Genomic DNA, 27,525 nt, shown 5'->3' on the forward strand with positions numbered 1-27,525 from the left:
CATTCAAGAACAGAAGAAAATGCTTGTATGGTCACTATTGGAATTCTTTTAGTTTCCTGATGTAGCTAAAGAAGCAAGAGGCACAGAGAGAAATATGGACAAGAGAAGATTGGGACAAGATGGGGTGGAGATGAACTATATTATGTACATTTGGGAGAGGGGTGAAGAATTTGATCAAGGAACAAACAATTTCTGTGGATTTTGGTAACAGCACAATCTCCACTCTCCTTGCTTACAACTCCTACATTTTACTGTGCACATATCCACCTTGCTTCTTGAATTCAATGCAAAAGTAACTAAATAGTGTTTATGAAATTGACCTAACTAATTATACTGCACTCATCACCAGTGTTTTGGGAGATTGTATCTATCTTGTGAGCTGACTGTCTTAATAGCAATGCTAGTGTTCGGGCATTTTGTTATTGGCTTGGTAAATGCTGTTCTCTTCCCCCTCCCCCGCCATTTGACTTAACATGTGCATCAATATTAAATTTGTCTGGCACAGGGTATGCAAATCTATGCTGGCCAAAAATTCCCCTGCCTCCACGGTTCAATTCACTTAGAAAACTCAGTGAAAGAAAACTGTGTCCTCTCACTGATGATACAATGTGCTGGTGTGGCCTCTTTGAAACATGCTATGAGGATGCTTATTAAAAGAAAAGAAAATGATGCTAATACTCGTTGATATGAAAGTAGAAAGTAGAAAGAAAAGAAAAGGAGTACTTGTGGCACCTTTCGTGAGCTACATGCATCCGATGAAGTGAGCTGTAGCTCACGAAAGCTTATGCTCAAATAAATTGGTTAGTCTCTAAGGTGCCACAAGTACTCCTTTTCTTTTTGCGAATACAGACTAACACGGCTGCTACTCTGAAACCTGATATGAAAGTGTTATTCAATGAGAGTTCAGGGCAATTAAAGGTGACAACACAAAAAAATGTGTGTAACAAGTTACTGGTGAAAAATGTATTACACAAAAATGCAAATCTGAAGTGAAAAGTTCAGTTATGTTCTCAGTGTGTAACATACATTTAAACAGTTCCAAGGAATAATCCCTTAATCCCACAGCTCAACATCAAGAATGAAAAGTATAAATCCGCTATTATAAATTCATAACGGAGCGCATGTCACTTTGAAATTAAAATACTGAATAAGAAGGTCTGTTTTAGCTGGAAGCTGGTATAATTTCGGCTCTGTGCTTATCAATGCATACAGTTAGAAATATCTGAGATTATAATCACATGCCAATGTTTGTTGGTAAGTGAACAATTTTGAACTGCAACATGAGTCCTGAATTGAACTAAAACCTACACTTGTTTTTAACATTCTGGATCCATTTGGAGAATCAAAAGTTTGTCTTTTATTGGTGAAATCTAAATAGGTCAGGTAACGTCTCATGAGTTAGAAGGTTTCCCATCTGCTAGAGGAAGTATGGGAATATGTGCACAGATGTCCTTATCATATATGATTTAAATAAAATGGCCATCAGATCTCTGCAAAGAGGGTCAGATCTGAGACTGCTGACAGTTGGGGAAGTCAATATCCTTGCTGGGGTTTGGGGTATGAGTTATGGGTCAGGTGTGTGTTTGTTTGTTGTTTTTTTTAAAAGGATCTTGGGGTTTTTTAGAGCTTTTTTAGAACCAAACGTTTCATGGGTTCTGTTATGTTAATTTAGATGGCATAGATAGACTAAATGTGTTAGCATAACCTAGCCAGTGTTTAACATTAAACAGAGTTAAGCAAAGTCTGAGGTTTGGTATACAGAAACCTTAGCTTGCTTAGTACCATGGGAAACAAACTACAAAATTCATGCGAAATGTATTGATGTCAACATACTAAAGGAAAAGAATCAAAACAAGGTAAAGAGCATTTAAACAGCAATTGATTGTTTATGCCAAACAAAGTCCCTTTTGGGAGACAGTGAATATTGGTTAAAGCCTCTTCAGTCAAATAGTCACTTTTGTGCTTTAGACAAAACAGCTGGAGACAGAATGGACAGAAGAGATAGCACAGTAAAGATGTGGGAAATACGGTTTTTGTTTATTTCAGAATACAGGCTCAATGGTCGGTCACAGATGGATGCTTTGGGCTGGTAGGTCAGTCATGATCAGTGTTGCATATAATTTTTCCCACCCATATGCAGAATTCATTTTGTTATGTGCACCAGTATGGGGTTCGGAGTGTGGGAGGGGGCTCAGGGCTGGGGCAGAGGGTAGGTGTGTGGGGGATGAGGGCTCTGGCTGAGAGTGCACGCTCTGGGGTGGGGACAGGAATGAGGGGCTCAGGGCTGGGGCAGAGGGTTGGTGTGCGGTGGGGGTGCGGGCTCTGGGGTGGGGCTGGAGATGAGGGATTTGGGGTGCAGGCTGCCCCGGGGCTACAGCAGGGGGAGAGGATTCCCCCCAGCTCTCTCTCCCCGCAGCAGCACCTGGGCTTGCGGGGAGGGGCGCCTCTCCCTGCTGCGGCAGGGCTGGGCTAGGCCAGGAGAAGGGCTCCTCTTCCCAGCTGCAGCAGCTCCAGCTGGTCTGGGCTTGGGGAGGGGCTTCTCTCTCTGGCCGTGGCAGTTCTGGTGGAGTTGAGCCGGGCTGGGGCACCTGCGTGGCCCTAGATAGCCTGCCGTGCAGTTTACAGGGAACCTCGGTCATGACAGCTGTTGCTCTGGACCCTGGCTCATCTCTCTGGTATCCAAGGACTGGTGTCACAGCAATAATCCTTCCACCACAGCCATAGCAATGGTAAAAATTCTCTCCCTACCAAAGCTTTTCTTTTTTATACTCTATACTCTCATTATTTTGTCCAACAATTAAGCCTACTTTCTGACATATCAGTTTTGGTTCATTGACTTCAAATCCTTTGCTCCTTTTGTTTACATCATAATCTTAACACAGCCTTTGAATGGTACCAGTAGACCCTTTCTAATAGAATTAATCCCATCTTTTCTGTCACCTCCTCACATCTGTTCTTAAGCAGTTTTATATAACCAATCATTGTGACAATTCATGAAACTTGACCAACTTTTCACCCATCAGGCTAACAAAGTAGGCCTGCTAGGCCTCAAGTATTACGACAATTCTCAGTACTAGCTGGTTGGTTTTATATAATTTGAAAAAAAAAAGTTAAATTTTATACAAATAAACTGATTTTGTTCTACATAAAACTTGAAGTACAAATTCTGAAGACTTGATAATGGATCTGTCAGGTTGGTACCATTCTGAAGCACATTCCAAAGATGTTTGAAAATGTCTGCATGATCCTAGGAAGGTAAAATTGCGTGTTAGCCACTGAATCACCAAACATGTCAACTCTGGTGCTTACCAGCTTGGCCATTGCTGTAGTGTGCTCTTTAAAACAGAACTTAGTGGACAGTTTCACCCTGTGCAGCACTGTGTTGAGGCAGGAACCCGACGGTAGCAGAGTATAGGGGTTGCACTGAGGTTAATAACCTTATCAGTGGAGGCTGAGGCCCAAGTTCTGTCTCACAGCACAGCCAAGGCAGTCAGACTGGGCACTCGGGAGTTTAGCTGGGGCTTGACAGGATGGAATCCTCCATCCCCACACTGCAGAGTGCCCTGGAGCTGCTAAAATAGACTCCATGTTGCCTGTTCTCCCCATGCCATTCTTTAAATGTATGCAGAGAACGACCATTGCATCCACACAGAGATAAATCCACCAACTGCACCCTGCGCTGGCCAGCCTTGCTTCTGTATCTTTGATGTGCAGTAGTCTACCTTCTGTGCAGCCAAGCTGTCTAGCATGTGTAGGATTATGCATTTCCTGGGCAAGCTCCCTAGGCTATTCTCCCCCTCCACATGCTGCAGGAACACGTTTTGCTACAGAAAAGTAGTTTCCCAGAGCGGAGGCAGGATTGCTCCTAAGAGTTGTAACTTTGGTTGTATGAGATTTAAAAATAAAACCATTTTATTTAGGAGAGCATGACTATTTAAGCATTAGTGAATTTGCTATCGAAGGGTGCTTTCCAGTTGCCTCTGTCAAGAAGGTATAGCTAATATAAAAACACTAAAGCAAAAGTGCAATAATTACGAACATCACTTACAGAAACTTCTATTTAAATGAGACATTCCATAATTAATTATAGATAAGTCTCTCATATTACCAATCACATTTTTAGATGCTAATTGCAAAATGGTACTGCACATACCCTGGGTAATTTGTATTGCTGTTTTAATTCTTCTTTTTCTACTAGTCTAGGCCAGCTGGAATGAAAGAAAACAAAGGACCATATTTTGGTGATAAGCGTATTCTATATAGCAAAATATTTATGCCAAGATCCCAGCAGACAGACCAAATCTCTGTCTTTGTGCAGAGAGGTGACATTGAAAACATTGAAGTGAGCTGTAGCTCACGAAAGCTTATGCTCAGATAAATTGGTTAGTCTCTAAGGTGCCACAAGTACTCCTTTTCTTTTTGCGAATACAGACTAACACGGCTGTTACTCTGAAACATGAGAGAGAATACTTTATCCTACATGTACCAGCCATTTAATCTTCAGGGTTCATTGACATGCTACCTTGTACATAGACCACTTTTAACCAAACCTTGGCCAGCCCACATCCCTTCTTTCTGTGCTGCATGTACTCTCAGAGAAGTGACCATGTCCTCATGCCAAATTTTCTGCTTGACAAACTTGTGCACGGAAACTGACCACTTGCCAGAATTTGGCGAAAAATGTAAATGTGGATGAAAGTCTGTTAATAGACACGGCAGAGGCAATTAAGAGAATAAAAACTTTGTATACTGATTCTCTACCTGCAGAGCTACCCTTCAGCGAGGACACAATTAATATCCTGAAAGTGTCTTAAGCCATCTCATTTAACCTTTTTTTAAAAGGCAGCTTTTGAAGAATTCTAAATGCGATTTGTCTGATCTCTCTAAATTGGACTGATAGTAAGTAATATAAATTTTAGCTTTTACAATAGTTTCAGGTCCTCTTAGCTACTCTCATCCAAAGTTTTCTGAAACAGCTTGAAATTAGATTTTTGTGTATGTGTGTGGTGAGGGTTGTGAAACTATGTTGCACATCTGAATTGCTGAATAACTGTCTTCTGTACTCCAAAAGGAATAAACATATTATATACTACATTGTGGAATCCTTAATCATACTGGTGTGTGTAACCCTCACACCTCCAGGGTGTGGTGTTCTGTCCCATCTAGTGGAGGGGAGGGAGAGAGAGAGAAATGAGTCTGCTCTACAGCCTTAGCTAACAGCCAGTTGGCTTTTGGCTCATACGGTAGAGGCTCATGCACTAAGCTCCAGACTCTATCCTCATCAAGATTTATATAATTAGGCCCTGTGTGTAACTCTTACTCTTGCTGTCTGCAGAGTAAACTGCAGTCCTATTAATGTTTGGCATGTTCAGACTCTTCTGCTCATTTGTTTGTTAATGGGAACATCTAGCAGCATACATTTAGATTCCAAAAAGAGAGGTGTGGAACCTCCGTAATCGCTCCGTTGGGCCCTCTTGCTGATTTAGTTGTCTCATTTTCAAATAATAATTTGAGTCCTTGATATTCATTTTCCCCTCTACATTCATTTGTCACACAATTCTAAACACTTAAGTGGTGTTTTTATATTGCTGTCTTTATTTATACTTCAGTCTATACCCAATGATGAAGTTTGGTCATGACCAGCTGATGAAATCCACCATGTTTCTCAGAGGGGTTGAGATGATGCTACAAGGAAAACAATTCCTCACGGAAAGCCACAAATGGTATATTCCAGCTATTTTAGACTTGACACCTGATTTCATGTTTCTGTCATTACTCTTCATTCAGAGTCTTCTGTTTTTGTGGAGAGACTGGGGATTAATAAATCTGACATGTTCACAAGACATATTAGCCAGGGCATGAATGAATTAAAGGAAAAAATGCTACCCATCCATTAGAGGGAATGACATAGCCTGTTATCGTCACAGTGGTGAAGCAATTAGTATACAGAACTACACTATGTGCTATGCAGTTTGAGTGTTTGATCACACAATATAATATAATGAATGACTTTTCTGATATAGGAGACTTTTTTTTGGACAAAGCAGAACAGAAGCATGGAGCTTGGTCTCAGTGCAATAATGGAGTGCCTTTTTAAATGTCATCAGCCTCTACACCTTCTTGGACTACATGTTTTCATTTAAAAACCACATCACATTTTAGCACTTATACACCCGTTCTGTCTGAATGTAACAGTATTGTGAAACATTGGAGTGAAACAGCCTCTCTATTCAGATTTTAGTCATTTGAAAAACTGAGTTGGGGCCTCTTTCAGTAGGAATGGTTTAATGGTATTTTCTACTAAAGCCAGGTAATCTGTTAGAGTGAAATGTGCCAAACGGATGGTCTATAATTGAAGATAAATCATTCCGGCAATTAGTAAGAAGTTTATATTTTAAAAGATACTACTTTCTGCTTGTTTGTTCTGAGCCTGTGTCTTATTTTTACAAAAAAAGCTCCAGTGTTTCATATTTGAGAAATTGAAAAGCTGTTTAAAATTATCTCTTATTGGGGTTTTATTGGACAGATGAGGTTAACAAAATACCCATTGTTCAAATACAATTTGTAGTGGCATTGATGATTAAAGCTGGTTGGACCATGTTATGCAAAGTAATAATTTAGCCCATATTTGGCTAGTGAAACATTTGCTGATGAATGCTGATTTTCTTTGAAATTATTTGTTATTTGCTGAATAATTTGGATGAATAATCTTCAGATTGGGTGTTCCCAAATGGTTTAGTTTGATTATTCTATATATATGGTGTACAACTGGTATCCTATGTCAGATTGGATGCCTGTAATATTTTTAAACTGGAAAATAGAAATGAACAACAATGGACTTATGGTCCCAATTTTCAGAAAAATAAACATTTATGCTAAAATTTGCCAAGCTGTCAGAATTAATGTCTTCTATTTTTATGGTTACCCAGTGGTTGTGCAAATAATTGTGAATAATGGATGACCCACTAATCACAATGAGCCCAAATTTCTGCTTTTTGTTCATGAAAATATTCGTGAAGTTGTTTTGACTGTTTATTGAGTTCTGATGTTCCAGTGTGTTGGTTAACTCTGTAAGGCAGCACTTCTTGGTATGACATGTTAGAGCTAGCTGATCATCGTCAGAAGTAATCCCTTTCAGAGGCGGCCATTTGGCTGAAATTGCTCAGGAAGCATGGTCTTTGTGGGCAGGAAGCTCAAGTTGTGGGGCAGGGATCTTGCAATTTAGGATTATTCATATTGTGAGCATTGCTTTAGAATATCTGTCCTCTTGACAGGCATGAAGATTACAAATATTAATGAATCTTCCCACACTTCAGTTGACGCTTGTTCTCCGCACTCCCACCAATGTAATATTACTGTCTGAGGTGCCTTCCAGTTGCTCAGTGTAGTGATGGTAGCACAGGGGCAAGCTGGCAAGGACTGCCCTAGGGCAGCAGAGGGGAATGAGCAGCATGTGTTGGGGTGGCCTGTCCCACTGCCTGCAGCAGGTCCACCAGTACTGTCGTTGATTGTTTTTTGAAGTTTTTGGCTCTGCTTGGATGAGTCTACCCTAACTTAGAGTGGCCATCTGTGGTCTGATGGACACACATGAGCAGAAGCAGCTTTTCTCTGTCCATTTAAATATTTGTCATTTCACTGAGACTTCCAACAAGGCTGATATTCACGTTGTGGTGATGGATGCTTGTCCCCTGAGAAAAACCACTGATCTTGCTTCATTAACTTTTAGTTTAAAAAAGAATTTAAACATCTCCTAAAGCTCCCAGAACGATGGCTGCAGTTTCACATTAGAGAATATTAGAAGTGTAGACAGAACATGAGTGGCGAAGGCATTAGGATTTTTAAAGATTAAATGTTTTTTGCTTTTCAAATTTAATTTAATTTGCTTCATGCTGAATACAGCATTGGAAAACAGTCGCCTGGAAGAGGAACCGAGCAGCAGCCGGTACCATTTGATGGAGACTCTCTGTGATGCTGCTTTGACTGCTTTCCAAGCTCGCCTGTTCTCAGTTACATGAATAACAAATAATTGAATGAAGTTGAATAATACATTTTAGTAAACTGGATCTTCCTCTTTCTGTGCAGAAGGGATGGACCTGCTCATGGGGACAGGGTGAAAGGATCTTTGTGTGGAGGGGTTGTCCCATAGCTGGGAATGGGTGCAGTATGTTCATCATCATCTCAGCAACGGCTTTAACTTTAAGCTGGCTTCAGTCAGTATTAGCTCTTAAGCAATGTGGAACCCTCCTTTTTGAGGGCTAGAATGATGGTTCCTTAGGGAGCTCTGTTGTCAAGGGATCAAGAGGGGGCTGTATAGCGGTCATGTAGGGCCTGGGCCTGGAGTTTCATAGTTTCTAGAAGCTAAATGCCCTACTCCAGTTGTTCTCACCCAATGGTACGTGTAGCTCTGGGGGTACGCAGAGGTCTTCCAGGGGGTACATCAACTCATCTAGATATTTGCCTAGTTTTACAACAGGCTATGTAAAAAGCACTAGCAAAGTCAGTACAAACTAAAATTTCATTGAGATAATGACTTGTTTATAGTGCTCTATGTACAATACATTGAAATGTAAGTACAATATTTATATTGTAATTGATTTATTTTACAATTATGTGGTAGAAATGAGAAAGCGAGCAATTTTTCAGTCGTAGTGTGCTCTGACACTTCCATATTTTATGTCTGATTTTGTAAGCAAGTAGTTTTTAAGTGAGGTGATACTTGGGGATATGTAAGATAAATCAGACTCCTGAAAGGGGTGCAGTGTCAAATATTTGGCTAAGCTCATTAAGAAGAGTTATCTTCTTTTTAGCGTTTGTCCACCATTGGAAACAAAGTATTGGATTTACTAGACCGTAAATCCAACCCAGTATCACATCTGTAATCCTCCCTAGAACTTTTTGTTAAACCTTGTAAGTAAAGAAATAATGAATGTGATGGAAAAATATTGTGAGCTAGGCTTGGCAGCTTGAGTTCATTTCTAGCTTCCTTTCATTGTTTTTGTCATGTATCCATCCTGCATATTGTAGGTGAACTTTTCTATTTTTTGCTAGAAGTAAGAACCGCACCTGTGTATATTTTACCTTTCCTCAACTGAAGAATAATAACTTGATAAGATAGATACAGTTCATAGCTGAAAAATCCTTGTTATGCACATAAAGCTCTAAATAACATGAATATACGTAGGGCAGAGATGCTTCTGCCCAGAGTACTATTTGCCCAAAGGGTATAGTGCCTGAAAGGTCTCTTGAAGTATGACAACACTGTTTTCAGAAGTCTTGCCCGTGCAAGTCTATGCATCCTGAAACGAGATGTCAACACTGAAACATTGATTTGTCAAGGAAAAGGTGTGGGACTGAGTGGGTGTATTCAGTAGATGCAGGTAGTGCATATTTTTATCTGCATATCTCTACATTATAATTATCTTCCCTACCATCCATCACATACTGTAGCATCAAACTTTCATGTGCTTAGTTAGGTCTCATCTTGGCACTTACAACACTTCGGAGTCATCGCTATGTATCTGTATGTCTGAATTTTATCTCCTCAGCTTCCCAAGTGAGAGTTCTGCATCTCATGAGGATGCTTTAGCTCAGGATAATGGAATGTATATTTTACAAAGACTTCATTCCGCTTTCCAACTACGTAAAACAAAGCTTTTCTTCAGGAAGTTCATATTTTGGGCTATGATGAATCAAGGCTCCACAGTGGGTACTGGTATAAAAATTATAACTTCACTGTTGTTCTTCAGCATACCGGTTACATTCATATTGTCAGATTTTATTAGATGAAACATTATCAAAGACTCTCTTGCCTTGAGCTAGTTTGAGGTGCAAAATTTGATGTACTTGGTACTTCTGGGAAATCATAAGAACATACGAACGGCCATACTGGGTCAGACCAAAGGTCCATCTAGCCCAGTATCCTGTCTTCTGACAGTGGCCAATGCCAGGTGCCCCAGAGAGAATGAACAGAATAGGTATCATCAAGTGATCCATCCCCTGTCGCCCATTCCCAGCTTCTGGCAAACTGAAGCTAGGGACACCATCCTTGCCCATCCTGGCTAATAGCTATTGATGGACGTCTATTGAGATACTGATAACAGTCTACTTTTAAGGCCCCTTTATGAGTTTGAAGTTCATTTACAGCTGTTATGTGGCCTGGCACTCTGACACTGCATACTACAGAAGGACACTTGTTTAACCAAGATTGTTAGCAGGAGGAGTGCTGGATTTCTTGACACACATGCATATTTTTTTTCTTATTTAATTGATCTTAGTTGCTCTAGGCCAAAACAGTAGGTGTGACACTGAACCTCCCCTTAGTTGTACATGAGCTCATTAATTAAGACCACTTTTTCCCTGAATGCATCCGATGAAGTGAGCCCACGAAAGCTTATGCTCACATAAATTGGTTAGTCTCTAAGGTGCCACAAGTCCTCCTGTTCTTTTTGTGAATACAGACTAACACGGCTGCTACTCTGAAAGCTTTTAATGAAGTGCAGTGGTAGCAGCATCTGCTTCTGCTTTTCAGCCCGCAGTTGGAAAGTGCCCATTTACAGTTGACTGTCTGCAGCACTGTAGCAGCTGCACCTGCACAGATCCCTCCTACAACTTTTCTGTTCCACGACATAAGATGTTGTGAAAAGTGCACAGAATTGGTCTCCACGGTGTATTTATTTTACCCTGGTTTTTATGTTTCCCTTCTTATGAATGGGTAAGGCTCTAGCTTCCCTAATGGGAAGAGTAAGAGGGTACAAATGTTAATCTCTTTCTATTTTTTCTATAATGGAGAATAATGCTTAAAACTTTTTAATGTCACCCCTTTTCGGTATTCCTTAACAGTTTGTTTGCTTTCTTGATTGCTCCATAATGAATAGATATTGTCAGTGGATGATCTTCAGTGATATCTAGCTCTCCCTCCTGAGATGTATGTTAACTTAGAACCCATCAACACCTCTGAGTAGTTCAAACTATTCCTTCCAATATACCTCTCACTCCTCTGCTTTTAACTTCATATGCCATTATGTTTAGCTGCCTAGCTTTGTTACTCCTGAAGTGCCTTAAAATCCTTTTGAGATTTGACTAATTTAAATACTTTTGTAATTTGCAGGTTTGGTCCCTCAGTTTTTAATCCCTTTTCCAATTCATGAATAAATGTATTAAATAGCACAGGTCCCAGTATAACTCTAGGGTCATATTGCTGTTAACCTCCTTCCATGTTGAAAATTGGCCACATATTCCCTATGCTCTGTTTTCTATCTTTTAAATAGTTTCTAATTCACAACACAGCGTTCACTCTCACCTGATGGTCCATTTTCTGAGGGACTTTATTCAGAGGCTTTTTGAAAATCCAAATAAATAGTATATACCATTCCTCACTCACGCGGTATATTGTTGACTCTATTAAAGAATTCTATAGTCTCTGTTAGCATCTAGAAGATCCTAATGGTCCTCTTGGGCCTGAACATCTGTGAATGTGGATTCTAATAGATTCTCATTTTAATTCCCTGCAGACAGCTGGCAATGGCAGTGTATTTTCTTTTGCTGGAGCAGCTTCATAGCAGCAGCCCTCTCAATTTTTGAACTGGGATTAACTTTACTCCAATCATTTGTAATAACTGTTTGAAAAGTTATCAGTCAAAGGATATAATGTGCAAAATTTTAATTGTGTCCTCGAACTCTGAAGTTTGTTGAGGTGTTGGCTATACTGCTTGAAGTAGAGAAGAAGCTGCTGTAAAGGGACTGATTAATTTGTCTCATTTTCATAGAGTCATAGAAATGTAGGGCTGGAAGGGACCAGTTGAAGTCATCAAGTGCAGCAGTCTGTGCTAAAGCAGGACCGGGTAAACCTAGACCATCCCTGACAGGTGTTTGTCTAACCTCATGTTCTTAAAAACCTGAAATAATGGGGATTCCAGAACCTCCCTTGGAAGCTTATTCCAGAGTTTACCTACCCTTATAGTTAAAAAGATTTTCCTAATTTCCAACTAAATCTCTCTTGCTGCAGATTAAGACCATTATTTCTCATCCTATCTCGGGGGGACATGGCAAACAATTTATCGTGATCCTCTTTACAACAGCCCCTAACATATTTGAAGACTGCTATCAGGTCTCCCCTCAGTCGTCTTTTCTTAAGACATGCCCAGTTTTTTAACCTTTCCTCAGAGGTCAGGTTTTCTAAACCTTTTTATCATTTTTGTTGCTCTCCTCTGGACGCTCTCCAGTTTGTAAAAACCTTTCCTAAAGAGTAGTGCCCAAAACTGGACACAGGACTCCAGCTGAGGTCTCACCAGTGCTGAGCAGAGTGAGATAATATATAGTGGGTCTTATACACAACGCTCTTGTTAATACACCCCAGAATGATATTAGGTTTTTTTGCAGTTGTATCACATTGTTGACTCATATTCAATTTGTGATCCACTATAACCATCAGATACTTCTCAGCAGTACTACCACCTAGCCAGTTATTCCCCATTTTGTAGTTGTCTATTTTCCTTCCTAAGTGACTTACTTTGTACTTGTCTTTCCCAAATCACCAATTCTACAATTTGTCAAGGTAATTTTGAACTCTAATTCTCTCCTCCGAAGAGCTTTTAACCCCTCCCAGTTTAGTATCCTCCACAAATTTTATAAACATGCTCTCCATTGTCCAAATCATTAATGAAAATATTGAAGAGTTCCAGACCCAGCTCCCTCTTACTACTTGGAATTGCCTTCATTCAGGAATGTGATGAGGTGCCCTGGTAGACTTTAACCCCTCCTAAAATTTAGGGCTCAGTCAGTTCTCCAAGTTTTTTTTCTTGGACCTGCAAGGGTCAGCTGGCTAGTCCCTTTCACTCAACTTATATCTTCAGGGTCTTTACTTCCTCCTCAAGGTATTGAGACAGTTCACAGATCCAGCCTCCTCCTAAATCCCAGGTAAGGATCTTCACAAAGGCAGGCTGGTCCTCTTGAATCAACCTTACAGCAGTGGGAGTAGAAAATTATCCTGTAGAAGGATGCAGCCTTGTGATGCTCTCTCATCAAGTTCCCAAGCCCATCATTGCTGGGTCACCATGTATCTGACATGAGTCTGGCTGTGTCTGTCACCAAGTTCAGTCACAGGCTGTGTACTCCCTGATGTTCTCTTTTAGCCATCTTTCATGTTTGTTCACAAAGTATTTTTCACTTAGCCTTTTCAGTTGAACAGAAACTCTAACTTGGACTCCACAATTTCCACTGTCTGAGCAATCACTGACTGTTCAGTGTGAAAATGCAGAAGGTGTGCACCAATTAAAATAACATTATCATGTTCAGTGGCCAAAACAAATATCTCTGCAAGAGGTGTTTCACATTGTTTTACATTGTTTCAAGGTGGTGATGTGTCTTACAAACTTTATACATTAGATTCCTTTATTGGAAAAACATAAAGGAGCAGAGAAAAGTGAATTGTACACTGTGCAGCAGCGACTCTTCCCACTCGCTCATACCATGTTTTTTTAGTTGCTTGCTTTTCTGCTTATATATAAAACTAATGACAAAAATTAGTACTCACTTCAAACTTGAATCAGAGCAGCAAGGGAGACTCAAGCTGAATAAGTGCTGTAAAATGAAACTTTACAAAATCCCTTTAATTATTGTTAATTAGCTAAGTACATGAAAAGAACCCATGTTATGAAAGCACTAGTCCTTATAGACTCAATAAATATAACAAATTCTGCAAACTCCCACTGGACGTTTTGCCTGTGTTGGGACTAGAATTTTATCCAGAGGTGTTTCTGACTGAGCTATTACTGATACTCCCACAAAAATGCCCAAGCTATGTTCAGCAATTTTATATTTTTGAGCAGAATGTGCTTGATTAAGTTATATATAGCATGCTTTTAAAAATTCTGCTTCTCTGGTCTTTACTCCTTGAAGTAATAAAAGAAGATGTGGCATATATTTGTAAGGCATGGGTGGGGAACACTTCTACTCCTTACCATCTTCAGACTTCACTTGGCCTTTCCCCAGAGCAAAGTTTTAAAACAGCAAAAGTAAATCATGATATAGTTCTGACATTAACTAAAGTTACACTCCCCTTATATTTGAAAGAAATGGGCGAAGGTCAAGTTCATTCCATAACAGAGGTGGGCAAACTACAGCCCGCAGGACCGTCCTGCCCAGCCCCTGGGCTCCTGGCCGGGGAAGCTAGCCCGCAGCCCCTCCCTTGCTGTTCCTCCTCGCCTGTAGTTATGCTGCTGCGTGAGTAGCACAACTTGCACCCGCGCACCCCCCCAGGCTTCCCAATAATCCTGTCCTGCTGCTCTGAGTGGCATGGTAACAGGGTGGGGGAGAGGGTTGGATAAGGGGCAGGAGGTCCCGGGGGGGCAGTCAGGGGACAGGGGGCGGTTGGATGGGGTGGAGGTTCGGGGTGGGGTGGTCAGGAGACAGAGAGTGGGGGGATTGGCTTGGGGATGAGGTCCTGAGGGAGCAGTTAGGGAGGGGGGTCCCGGGAGGGGGCGTCAGGGGACAAGGAGTTGGGGTGGGGTTGGATGGGTCGGGAGTCCCAGGGGGCCTGTCAGGGGACAGGGTGTGGATAGGGGTCGGGGCAGTCAGGGGATAGGGAGCAGGGAGGGTTGGATTGGGGGTGGGTCCTGGGGGGTGGATAGGGGCGGGGGGTCCCGGGAGGGGGCGGTCAAGAGACAAGGATTGGGGGGGTTGGATGAGTCGGGGGATCTGAGGGGGACAGTTGGGGGGGGGAAGTGGGAGGAGGCGGATAGGGAGCGGGGGCCAGGCTGTTTGCATAGGCACAGCCTTCCCTACCTGGCCCTCCATACCATTTCGCAACCCCGATGTGGCCCTTGGGCCAAAAAGTTTCCCCACCCCTGTTCTATAAGCTACAGTATCTGCTCACCTTTGACACTTCTCTAGTATTATTTTATTTTCCTTCTTTTGATATTCAACTAATCAACTTACGCTCAGGAATACCCTTCTCTGAATTTCAGTTGTTCATTCTCCATGAAAAGTTAAAATAGTCTACTGAAAGTCTTTACCACCAGAGATAAATTACTGTAAAGTAGGAGTAAAGTCTACTACACCTAGTATAAAATCTTCAAAATGATTACAAAAAGGTGCTGATCACAAAATAAGAGAAAATTATGCAGTTTCTTGTAAGATTTTCCCTACAGGGTAGGGAGGGGAGAGAGAAATAATTAGCAAATATCTTGGTTATAGCTAGGGCCTTACCAAATTCATGGTCCATTTTGGTCAGTTTCACGTAATGGGATTTAAATATCATATATTTCATGATTTCAGCTATTTAAATCTGAAATTTCATGGTGTTGTAATTGTAGGGATCCTGACCAAAAAAGGAGTTGTGGAGGGAGTCACAAAGTTATTGTTGGGGGAGTTGCGGTATGGCCACCCTTACTTCTGTGCTGCTGCTGGCGGGGCACTGCCTTCAGAGCTGGGCACCTGGACAACGGCAGTCACTCTCTGGCCTCCCAGCTCTGAAGACAGTGCAGAAGTAAGGGTGGCAATACCATGACCCCCCTAAAATAACCTTGCAACCCCCCTGCAACTCCCTTTTGGGTCAGGGCGCCCAATTTGAGAAACACTGATCTCCGCATGAAATCTATGTAGTATAGGGTAAAGGCACACAAGAGACCAGATTTCACAGGGGGAGACTAGATTTCACGATCCATGACGTGTTTTTCATGGCCATGAATTTGGTAGGACCTTAGTTATATCCCTAATCTCATAATATACTTCATCATTAAATAGAATTAATGTTCTTGATTGGTGCTTAAATCACGTATCTTGAGTAACAATCTGGTTTCTAACCCGTTGTCTCACTTTCTAAACAAGCAAGATCAAAACAAGCTTAACTTGCCCAGCCAGGTGTAAATTAATTTGTTCTTGTGTCAGTCACTGTCGTCTTCTGATTCTGGTACAAAGAGGAAAAGTATCCCATTGCAGATTGCAAATAAATATTTGCATCATTTACCTGACTAAATGTTTTCACTCTTCCCCAGAAGAAGTAAGAATACACAGTGAAGTCAATGGAGCGATGACCATTTTTACCAGTGATGATGATTTTAAAACTTTAAAGAAAACATAAATTAATATTTTAAGTGTTTTTGAACCTGATCCTCCCCTTTGGGGAGTTTTGCATGTTTACAGACTGTTGGATTGGGCCTTCAATTTCCCAGCTTCACCAAAATGATCACTTTTGCCAAATAAACCCTGTGCATGTAATGTCTGAATATTTTCCTTATATGCACATAAATATTTCTTGTAGATACCACTGAATTTTTAAAGGTGTCTGCCTGCAACTTTCCATCTTGCTGCTAACCTTAGCTGTAAGTCTCCAGTTGTTCTTTAACTGTGCTATTAGGTCATGCTCCTGCTCCCATTTTAAGGTAGTGGCAAAAAATCATTCAGAGCACATGTGGCCAGATCCTTAGCTGGTATAAATCAACATATCACCAGTGAAGACTATGGAGTATCTGAGGATCTGGTCCATAACATTAATGCTAACACACTAAATGCTCTGCAGCAAAGTTCTGTCTTGTCCACTTAATCATTGTTTTAATCAGCTGGACCATTGGATGGTATTAATCGCAAATTGCTTGCTTGTAATATGTGGATAAGTCAAGTCATTGTCAAAATTTGTTAAAAGGCTGTTTCAATTGCAATATGTAGGCAAACTTTAGAAAGTTTAATATGTTGCCAGAGCTCCATTAAATGCTAATGTATCTTTTCTAAATAAGTGATTTCAGAGACATCATCCTTCAAGGAGAGAGCTTCATTTCAATCATTTCGCTCATCTTGCCAGATTCCTTTAGTTACGTCGCTACCCAGTGTTTCTGAAAGCATGCATGACCCTGGAGGGGATTGTGACAGTAGCTTGGGCTCTGAGCGTCTATATGTGCACATTAGAAAGGGACACGTTTGTAAGTGTTTCTCTGAGCTGTATTGTGGCTGATAGTCTGTTCATGTAAGTCTCCTTGCTCTTTGGAGTTCCCCGATGTGCCCCTGGAGTCTATGCAGGCAATGGCCTTTGCACAGATCCTTCACTTGGAGGAGCAATTCCATTATGCTTATAGTCATGAGTGGTACATAGGGATGCAGTGAAAGGATGTGATGGATTTCATAATCAAGTCTATTTACATATCCTAAGTGCTAATATTTATCTGTTTTATTTGTGCATAGTAGGTCCTTTTGCCATTGCATCTGAGCACACCACAGATAAAAGAATATATCAGTCACAGTTTAGAAATCTGAAAAGCAAGAAAGCAAAGAGAGTGCATTAGATTTAATTATCGGTTTGGTAATATTTCTCCAAATAGTCAATCACTTGGTTATTTACTTTGTATTGGAGAAATAATGTAAAATTAGATTAATGGAAATTGTTTTGGATGTTTAATTCCTTTTGGTGTAGTGATGTGAAATGCTGTCTCTGAGTATATTTTCAATGTGCTCAGTTTGTATGTAGCTGTGAGTATCCCTGAAAGGAAGACGTTTTTTAGATTTATAATTGGAGTCCCTGGGGAATTGCTCCTATAAATGTTCAGCAGTAAAATGTCCCATGTTTAATTCTCTCCCCAATATGCCTCATAGTGTCCTTAATTCATCACACTGGACATTACCCAAATCTATTGGAAGGCTAGCACTGGCAGTCACAATACCCTTTTTGACATGACAACACCTGCTAAGGCAGAAGATTTAATTAGCACCAGTGATGCGCACATTGTTGCCCTAGTTGGTTTTTTTCATAGTTTGACTCTATGGTAGGATTTCCATTGGGGTTAAGCCCTAGAAAATCCTCCTGTTGGGTACTTAAGGCTCTAAAAGTAATAACACTGCTTGCCTCCTTAACAAACAAACAAGACTCAAACACCTGTGCAGAGAGTTCTCTGCATGAAGCTGGTATAGTTCAATGGACAGAATACACAACTGGGCATTAACAGACCTGAGTTTCAATTCTAACACCAACTTGCTGTGTGACTTTGATCATAGATGTATCTGCTTCCTTTTCTCCTGCAGTTTCCCCATATGTAAAATAGAGATAATAGTTCTTAGCTGAATTCATAAGGCACTTTGAGATGAACTGTGATATATGTTTGTATTAATAATAAAGTCATTAGAGGAATGGCTGACACTTTTCTAGAGATAGTGTTAGAAGCCTTGAACAGCCGATGCTTGAAATTCTTCAAAAAATAAGATACATATTTCAACATGATGGTCTATGAACAATATCAGTGTCTGAAAATGAAATAAATATGTCCTGATGTTACTACTGGGGATAAAGTAAAATTATATAACTGGTGGTGTATGCTTTGATAATCTAGTAATTTTAATTTGTGTAAAATCCAAATAGAAATTTAGCAAATGACCTGTCCATGTATGAAATATTAGAAGCCTGTAAAGAGCTTATTATAAAGTACACACAAGTATCATGGTATAAGTGGATGTCTTTTGTTAGATGACAAAAGTGGATTTTTGTTAGATGACATAAACACAATAGGGAGACATAAGGAAAATGGAACGTGTCAAATGTTGTGACTGAGAATATACACCTAAGCAAGGCAAACTCAAGGAAAGTGTCCGATGGCAAATTAAGGATGCCTTTGTGCTCGCTAGGACAACACACATAGATGCAAGTTATAGAATGCAAGACCATTCTTCAAATTTACTTCCATTAACTAATCTCACGAGGACTGGAACATGTTGCTAGACACTCCTAGGTTATCATTATTATAAATCATTAGTCATTATTTTATTACTGGATGTAATATGATTCTAATTTGAGATGGGCAGAGTGACCTGAATGTAATGTGATGAGTAGTGAATACAGAGTATGTGAGTAGAATGGGTCTGATTTGTAGAGCTGCTGACAGCTCCCATTGAAATAAATTAGATTTGTGGTAGCTCTGCACCTCTGTAAGTCAGGCCTGTGTGTACAGTGTTGCTTCATACATATACTGCATATGCAGTAAAGATGCTTCCCTTTTGTTTAATAATCCAGCTGGACTACACTGTTTCACAATAAAAGTTGGTAAATCTACATCAGTATGGTGGAGTTAATTCATTCAAATAGTGTAGAGATCTATATGGTTCATCTATAACTACTAGTTTGACTTACTTCCTTTACCTTCAAGTGCTTTGAGAAATTTCCCAAGTAGATAACTAGATGCTCATGTCATTTTTCCTAAAGATTTAATCAGCCATTGCAATTACTGGTGGTTGGTGTTACTGACTACAAGAAAACAGCAACATCTGCCTGGCTGTGTTATATGTAAAATATAAAAAAGATTCTTTGAACTTCGTACAGTCACTGAAAGTTAGAGCGGTAACCATTATGGGCCTTAAGAGGACAGAAGACACAGACACCCTCTCTTCTTTGCACATCAGTCCAATTATAGTAACCTTTCATTGTCTTTTGCATATTCTAGGATGTGATGTCCACATTCTTCCAGTTTGGGGCGTCTATCCAGCAGGAAGCCATTGTCATGCTGAAAGTGATGCAAGATTATGACTGGCATGTCTTTTCCTTGGTGACCAGCACCTTTCCTGGATACCAGGACTTCATAAGTTTCATCAAGACCACAGTGGAAAACAGTTTTGTGGGCTGGGACATGCAGAATGTGATCATACTTGATACTGCCATTGGGGATGCCAAGACCCAGATTCAGTTGAAGAAAATTCATTCATCTGTTATCCTGCTTTATTGTTCCAAGGATGAAGCTGTTTACATTCTTGATGAAGCCCGTTCCCTAGGCCTTACAGGCTATGATTTCTTCTGGATAGTCCCCAGCCTGGTTAGTGGCAACACAGAAATCACTCCCAAGGAATTTCCTTCAGGGCTAATTTCAGCATCCTATGATGAATGGGACTATAGTTTAGAAGCTCGGGTGCGGGATGCTCTTGGGATTATCAGCACAGCTGCATCAGCCATGTTGGAAAAGTACTCCTTCATTCCAGAAGCAAAAACCAGCTGCTATGGACAACTAGAGAAGACTGATAGACCATCTCACACACTACACAAGTAAGATGTTCTACTTTTTTCCTATACTGTACATGGTTTTGAAGATTATTTTTTTCAGATTAGTACCAATATATTTCCTTGTAGTAAAATAATACTTTTTATTAATCCCTTCAGCCTCTTTATAAAAGATATGCTGTATTTATTGTTTCAGAGATTTCCAGGGGATTTCTACAAAAAGGTCTGGTATGTTGTTACTTGTACTATTCTATGCATGGAACTGATGCCTTGCTCCTTGCAGTAGAGAGCTACCATCTCTTTGGATCTGGTACCTTCATAAATTTGGTTTCAGCATAGTGGGTTGGTGGGATAAATTAATTAATTATCTGTTGTGTCTTTAATCATTTCTCAAAAATGTAATGTGGAGGTGAAATTGCCAAAATACTATGCAGGCCTTGACTGAGTTTGCGTTACTCCCATTAACTCCTAGAGGACTCTAATTAGTTAATACTTTGTTCATCTTTTTACTCTATGTTAAAATGGTGATGCAGGAAATTATACAAGTCCAGGGTAATCTGGGCAACTAATAACAGACAGGAACAGAAGTCTGTTACTATTGTAGTTTTTTGCTACCTCTGCTTGTAAGTATTTTACCTTGGAAACTTATGTAAAAAGTCATCAGCATTAACCCAAGTTGACATGGAAGTATTCTCGCAATAATGTGTCACTTTTCAAACGGGAACTGTTTGTTTAGTTTCAATAAACTCTTCTCTAGTCTTGTCTTAGGGGCATTGGGAGGTTCGAGTAAATGTAAATCAACGTCCTGACCACTTGTGAGAGAACCTTTAATAACCACACTTAACTGCATTCTGCCTCCCTGAAGTCTCCCCTGCATATGTAATTGGATATTGTATTCTTCAATACCTGTACTTACATGGTTGTGTAATGAATGATGCTGTGATGAGTACCAAGATGTATTTGAGCAAGTATGCTTGGGAAGTGTCCAGTCAAGGAACGGCAAGAATGTCGTGTGATTTAAGTGGCAATCACACAACACAAATAAAAAATATTCAAAGCCGTGCTTATGGGAAAGAATTTAAGCACTCTAGAGGCTGAAATATTTTTGTATAAACTATTCATTGAATAATTTCTAAATAACCAGGCAACATAGTAAAAAATGGAAGTCTGAATAATTCACAAACAGAGAAAGGAGCCAGGTTCTGGTCCTCCTAATTTCTCCAGTATTTTGAAAATGTGAAAAGAAAGAGGAGAAATATGTGTATAGAATTCCTAAATACAGTAACGCATGCAAAATTGTGGCTATTTTCTTTTGCTGATAATGAATGTGACTTATAGGTATAGTATATAGAAATACATAGTTTTGAGAGAGAAATCAATACACTCTTATATTTTAAATAGAATTAAGTAATACATTTATCCACTACTCAAATCATTCTCATTCTCTTTCTCTCTCTCCTTTTTATTCCTGCTGGTATACCATATTGCGTTTTCTTTTCCAGAGTTATGACTCCTGACACACAGTAACTTTAGAAAGGACACACACACACACACACACACACAACTAGAAATCCTCTCCAGAAATACTGTGTGTGTGTAAAAAGAAAAGGAGGACTTGTGGCACCTTAGAGACTAACCAATTTATTTGAGCATGAGCTTTCGTGAGCTACAGCTCACTTCATCGGATGCATACCGTGTGTGTGTGTGTGTGATACCTAATGGAATGTCAATCAGTAAAAGGGGCATTGCCCGTATGACCTATAATTTGGCTGCTGCTCAGTATCACAGTACATTCACATTAGAATATTTGCATCCACTGTGGCCAGGTATTAATCATTTACTCTGGGTTTATTAATAAGCAAAAAATGATTTTATTAAGTATAAAAAGTAGAATTTAAGTGGTTTCAAGTAATAACAGACAGAACAAAGTACGTCACAAAGCAAAATAAAAGAAAACATGCAAGTCACAGCCTAATACATTAAGAAATTGATTACAGGTAATATCTCACCCTCAAAGATGTTCCAATAAGCTTCTTTCACAGACTAGATCCCTTCCTAGTCTGGAACCAATTCTTTCCCCTGGTACAGTCTTTGTTAGATCCAGCAGACATCTCAGGTGGTAAGCAGGGGTTTTCTCATGACTGGCTGCCTCTTTTGTCCTAGTCAATGGGAGCCATCAAGATTTTAAACCACCATTAAACCACCATTAAACCACACTTTGCATAATTACAATAGGACCTCAGAGTTAAACTTCATATTTCTAGCTTCAGATACAAGAATGATACATGCATACAAATAGGAGGAATATATTCAGTAGGTTATAACCTTTTTTATGATAACTTACAAGAGACCTTTTGCATAAAGCATATTCCAATTACATCATATTCACACTTCTAAGCATATTTCCATAAAACATATGGAGAGCAACGTCACACAGGGTGCATGTGTAAACCTCCAGATGTGGAGAACAGATTTTCTTTATGTCCACTTTCATTCACTATGGTCGCTTGCTACAGCATCTGTAGCCCAGAGCTTTGGCTTCTTTTGGCTGTGGATCAGAAAACATATGCCAGCCCAGTAATGCAAAGTCACTCATTTCAAATTAGTATAGCACTGGGTGAACAGTTCAGCAAAGAACAGAAACCTAACTCTTCTAAGTCTGGAGTATCCTGACCCACAGCAGTAGATTTATAGTGCCTGCATGCTGGATATAGAAGGTTAATTCTAAACAGTGTGGTGAATAGTTACTATACTACCTAAATTTAGAGCAAGACAGAGGGGATTGATGGCAACACTTACTTCCTTAAAACAAAAAAATGTGTCTATTTGTCCTTTTATGGTGGAAAACAGAAGAATCCTTAAAGGTATTTAAAACTCGAGTCTCCTAAAGGTGAAAGGGCTGACCGTTGTCAATGAGTGAACTTATCAGAAGTGGGGAAATGTGCTTTTCAGGGTCTTCTAAGGCCCCTAATGGATGGCCACCACAGAAACATGTTAGAATTCACTTCTAAAACATCTATAGCAATGAGTTTATAAAACCGTGTTGCAGGAGGCTCACTGAATTAGCATGACTTTCCAACGCTATTTTAATGGTCAACTGGTTTTAACTTTGCTTGCAGAATCTGTGTTGCTTCAGATAGAGAATGTAATTAAATTTGGGAGAGATTGTGAAGTGGGGTTGAGAAAAGGAGATTGAGTTGTGCTTTCATATAGTGTAGAATAGGCATGCGTATTTATATTAAGAATTGGTATGTAAAATTATGGCATCCAGGAATAGCTGCTTTTCCTTTCAAAACGGCTCCACTTTGGTGCTGCTGCCGTCTATGTAGACGTCATTGCCGGCAGTTTCTGTTAAATGCCAAATACTGTATCATGTAGAGCTTTTCTTGCTTCATATCCACATTCCATAATTCGTGTGGCCCTGGTGAGGAGCTGCACTAAGCGGTAGGCTTCCTCCTCCTGGCTCCCTCCATCCCACCCTGAGCCTCTGAAAGAACTGTGGAAAATCAGCAGAATTGCTGCAGAAAAATCTGTGAATTCCCCCCTCCATGGAGTGGGGGATGGGGGGGTGGGAGAGAGGAGGGAAGGGAGGAACACTCAAAAAACTATGCAGTGACAACCTGTTACAACATAGCTACTGGCAATATGTTTCCAAAATCATTTATTCTAAGACAGAACAAATCTGAATCAATGTCAGATTCACTGTAATCTCTATACCAAGTTTTTATTGCTCTTGATTTCTTCTTATATTAAGTATATGTCAACATTTTTTAAAAAATCCCCAAAAAACTACTGACACTGTGCTCACTAAATCACACAGTTTAATATTAGAGCTTACACTGAAAATATAAATTCAGCGTTAACTCTGCACCCCAAATTCCATGAATGTTGCAGCCTTGAATACCTTTCACAGTTATACCCTTTCACTTTTAAAAGCTCTTGTATTAAAAAAAAAACACTGTACAAGGTGGAAGTCCGTTTTAAAGCTTGGATATGTTTTGAAACATTTTCCCCTGTTCAGTCACTGGCTGCTTTGGAGCGAAACTAGCTATTTAGCATTCCTCCTCTGTGTGATCATGTGCTGCCATTAAATCTGTATGACTACAAGGGGAATGTATGCATCTCCGCAATGCAATTAGGCTGTAACATGAGATCCTACAGTATGTAATGCATAATGCACCTGCAAATTACTGGTGGATGGAGCTGTAATATACGACTGTGAATAAAGCCACTTTCCTGTTGGAAGCAGTCATGTCTACCTATAACATGAGCATAAGTTTTCCTGTATGGAAGACAATTCATTCTCTCCCAAATTTCACAATATAACGGGAGTGGGGAGGGTGCTATTTACGATTTATAGAGGAAATGTCACAATAATAAGAAATTGCTTGACGTAGTTCCTGGAATTAGTCATTTTTATATTTTTAAAAAATAATTATGCTGGAGTACTCAATTAATAGTTACTGTATAATTCCAGAATCAATATATACAAATGCTTAGCACTTCCATAGTGCTTTGGAAACATTAACCCTTTTAGTACCGTGGTGCAGCAGATAAGTTGAATGTGCTTCACTTTTACCATCAGAAAAATGGAGGTTACCTATTTAAGTGCATTGCCCAAGGCTACACAGCAAGCCAGTGTCTGAGCTAGGATTAGCACTCAGGGCTTTCATGCTGCCTTGTTCTATTTTAAACTAAAAAAAATACATGAAAGCAGTATTAAAGGACAGATTTAAACAAGGAGTATTGATGAACGGGGGAAAGGCTAAAATTACTGTAAACAGTTGAAGGGCTTAAGGTCCACTATGTCATGCCTTACTGATCTGTATTGAATGTCTCACCATAACAGTGAATTCCACACGTGATACAGCTTGCAAACGCCAAAGCTGAGAACTCAGTGGGGAGTACTGTATCTTGAAAAAAACCCTACCGGAGGTAATACCTGATGCTAAATGTAAACAAGCTCAGGAAAGAAGCAGAAAAAAAAGAGGCTTTTAGACCCTCACTTTTATCATCACTGTCAAATTCAGCTTGAAACCTAGCATTGTATTCTAAACCCACTTCACTATACGTAGTTCGTTTGTAAATGAAGATAGGTAACATTTTACACACTATTTTTTGCATCCAGATGATCACTTTAAGCTCTGGATTTTTTAAAAGAAAATCTGTTTTGAAGTGAAATCTATTACAAAGGAAAAACTCTCAATGTTTTACCCCTTGACTCCTGTGAGCAACGCACTGGCTGAAGGCATTTTATCTCTCTTGAGCACACACAGGCTGTCTCCCCCCTTCACTGCAACTCTAAGATGCTGCTGTTGGCTTTTTTAGACACAGGAAAAATGCTGGTTTGCTTGAATTTATTGGGATAAGCTGATCAATGTCCATTTCTAATATATGTGGGAAGAAATCGGCTTTCCCCTAGAGTGTCTCACCATGTGGAAAAAATGTAAAGGAAAATTCAGAGTGAGTAGTTGAAACATACATATTTTTCAAGTTAATGTCTAGAGGTTTACCTTGAGTAGCATTAGATTTAGGAGCATAGGTAACAATCTGCAGTTGAGAAAAACAGAATGGCTGATCTGTTGGAATGCTCCCTCCTCACTTGCAATATCCCCATAATCTCCCAAGGCAGATATACCATTACACACAATATGGTCACTCACATAACAATACAATTAGAGCTAGCAGTGTATTAACACGATATCTGAACAAAAACTCCCTCTCCCAAAAACCCCTGCTATCATCATGAGAAATTCTGCCCTCCCATGAAATAAAAAAGGTGTATGTGTTGTTGTTTTTTTGGTTGGTTTTTTTATACATGCCATTGGAGTTTTTCTAGTAGGGTAAAAATGTATAAAGTTTTGGAACAAAAATCAGGGACAATTTTTTTTGCAAAATATTACCCATTTTTCAATCAGCTCAGATGTATTCCTTGATGAGCATAGCATAATTGCTATTCTTTGCCCTCACTCCTGAATAGCAAAGAGGTTTGGAGGTGCATCTACAGATACACTACTAAGTGTGGGCGAAATGTATGAACCTACTTACAGCTACAGTGATTATGTGGCTTTGCTGGGTAGGTAGTGAATCTCCCTCTGATCCCAATCTGTGGCCAAAGTGTGAGTCTGGAGCAGTGTGCCCAGCTACTGCTTACTCCTTGCACAGTATAAATGCAGATTCTATGCCCTGTCCCTGTCCTGTACACAGGCCCCTCACTAGCTTATGTGGGGGCTGGTGCAAAGCCTAGTACGAGTGGTCATTCTTGTACTCTACTTCATCGAGCTTCAATGCAGAGCTCAGGCGGTGCAGAGGGCATTGGTCTGGAGAAAAGCAGTGCTTAGGAATACAGTACCTGATCCTCCATAGCCTCAGAGAGACGAGGTACGTGAGGTAATATCTTTTAGTGGGCCAACTTCTGTTGGTGAGAGAGACAAGCCTTCGAGCCACACAGAGCTCTTCCTCAAACCGTTCTACAAACCCTGGTTATACACACAGCTCTTATTCCTGTAAGTAGTCCAGTTGAAGTCACTAGTAAGATTAGGCACATACATGGCGAAGTGGAGCCATCTTGAAAGAACTTTGAGGCTTTATTCAATAAACAGACCAACAAAACACTGACAAATATCTGTCTATTTCTGTTTTGATTAACTTAGTTTGTACAGGTTTCAGAGTAGCAGCCGTGTTAGTCTGTATTCGCAAAAAGAAAAGGAATACTTGTGGCACCTTAGAGACTAATAAATTTATTTGAGCATAAGCTTTCGTGAGCTACAGCTCACCTCATCGGATGCATTCAGTGGAAAATACGGTGGGGAGATTTATATACATAGAGAACATGAAACAATGGGTGTTACCATACACACTGTAATGAGAGTGATCACTTAAGGTGAGCTTTTACCAGCAGGAGTGGGGTGTGGGAACCTTTTGTAGTGATAATCAAGGTGGGCCATTTCCAGCAGTTGACAAGAACATCTGAGGAACAGTGGGGGGGGGGTGGGAAATAAACAAGAGGAAATAGTTTTACTTTGTGTAATGACCCATCCACTCCCAGTCTCTATTCAAGCCTAAGTTAATTTTATCCAGTTTGCAAATTAAATAAATTTGTTAGTCTCTAAGGTGCCACAAGTACTCCTTTTCTTTTTAGTTTGTACAGTGTGGCTTACAAAAACAAACCAATCTAACAACTTCTTTGAAAATTTTAAATCAAGTGGAACTTAGTCTTCAATATGATCCTCTACCCACATTCATTCCCTGATTTCACTCTTGTCTCTGACATATCGATGTTGCCAACATGCATCCTGTCTGTGAAAGCAATGCATTCCTTACATGGGAAAGGCTTTTTATATAACAAGCCCTGATATTAATTCATTTGGTTCAGTACTTTGATTCCAGCTTCCAGCAATGCCAGATTAGTTCCTTTTTTTCTTTTCGAATTTGAGTCAATCCTAATTTTACATGAACACAATGGTTTGATGAATAATCTAACAAGTCTGTGTAATGCATGTATGCCGCAACAGATCTCTTGACAGCCAGTTTACTGAGGATTTGCTTATTTCATCAAGTTC

General features: G+C 39.9%; 1 protein-coding gene across 1 annotated transcript in view; it reads left to right on the forward strand.

Annotated features, from left to right (window-relative positions):
- Positions 1-27,525, forward strand: part of GRIN2A (glutamate ionotropic receptor NMDA type subunit 2A) — a 301,884-nt gene that overhangs the window by 148,581 nt on the left and 125,778 nt on the right. The window contains exon 4 of the mRNA XM_084640882.1: positions 19,416-20,008. Within this exon, the coding sequence (XP_084497008.1) occupies positions 19,416-20,008 (593 nt within the window). The remainder of the gene's footprint in view (positions 1-19,415; positions 20,009-27,525) is intronic.

Source organism: Lepidochelys olivacea (assembly GCF_965140295.1).
Source record: "Lepidochelys olivacea isolate rLepOli2 genome assembly, chromosome: 10".
Taxonomy (NCBI): Eukaryota; Metazoa; Chordata; order Testudines; family Cheloniidae; genus Lepidochelys; species Lepidochelys olivacea.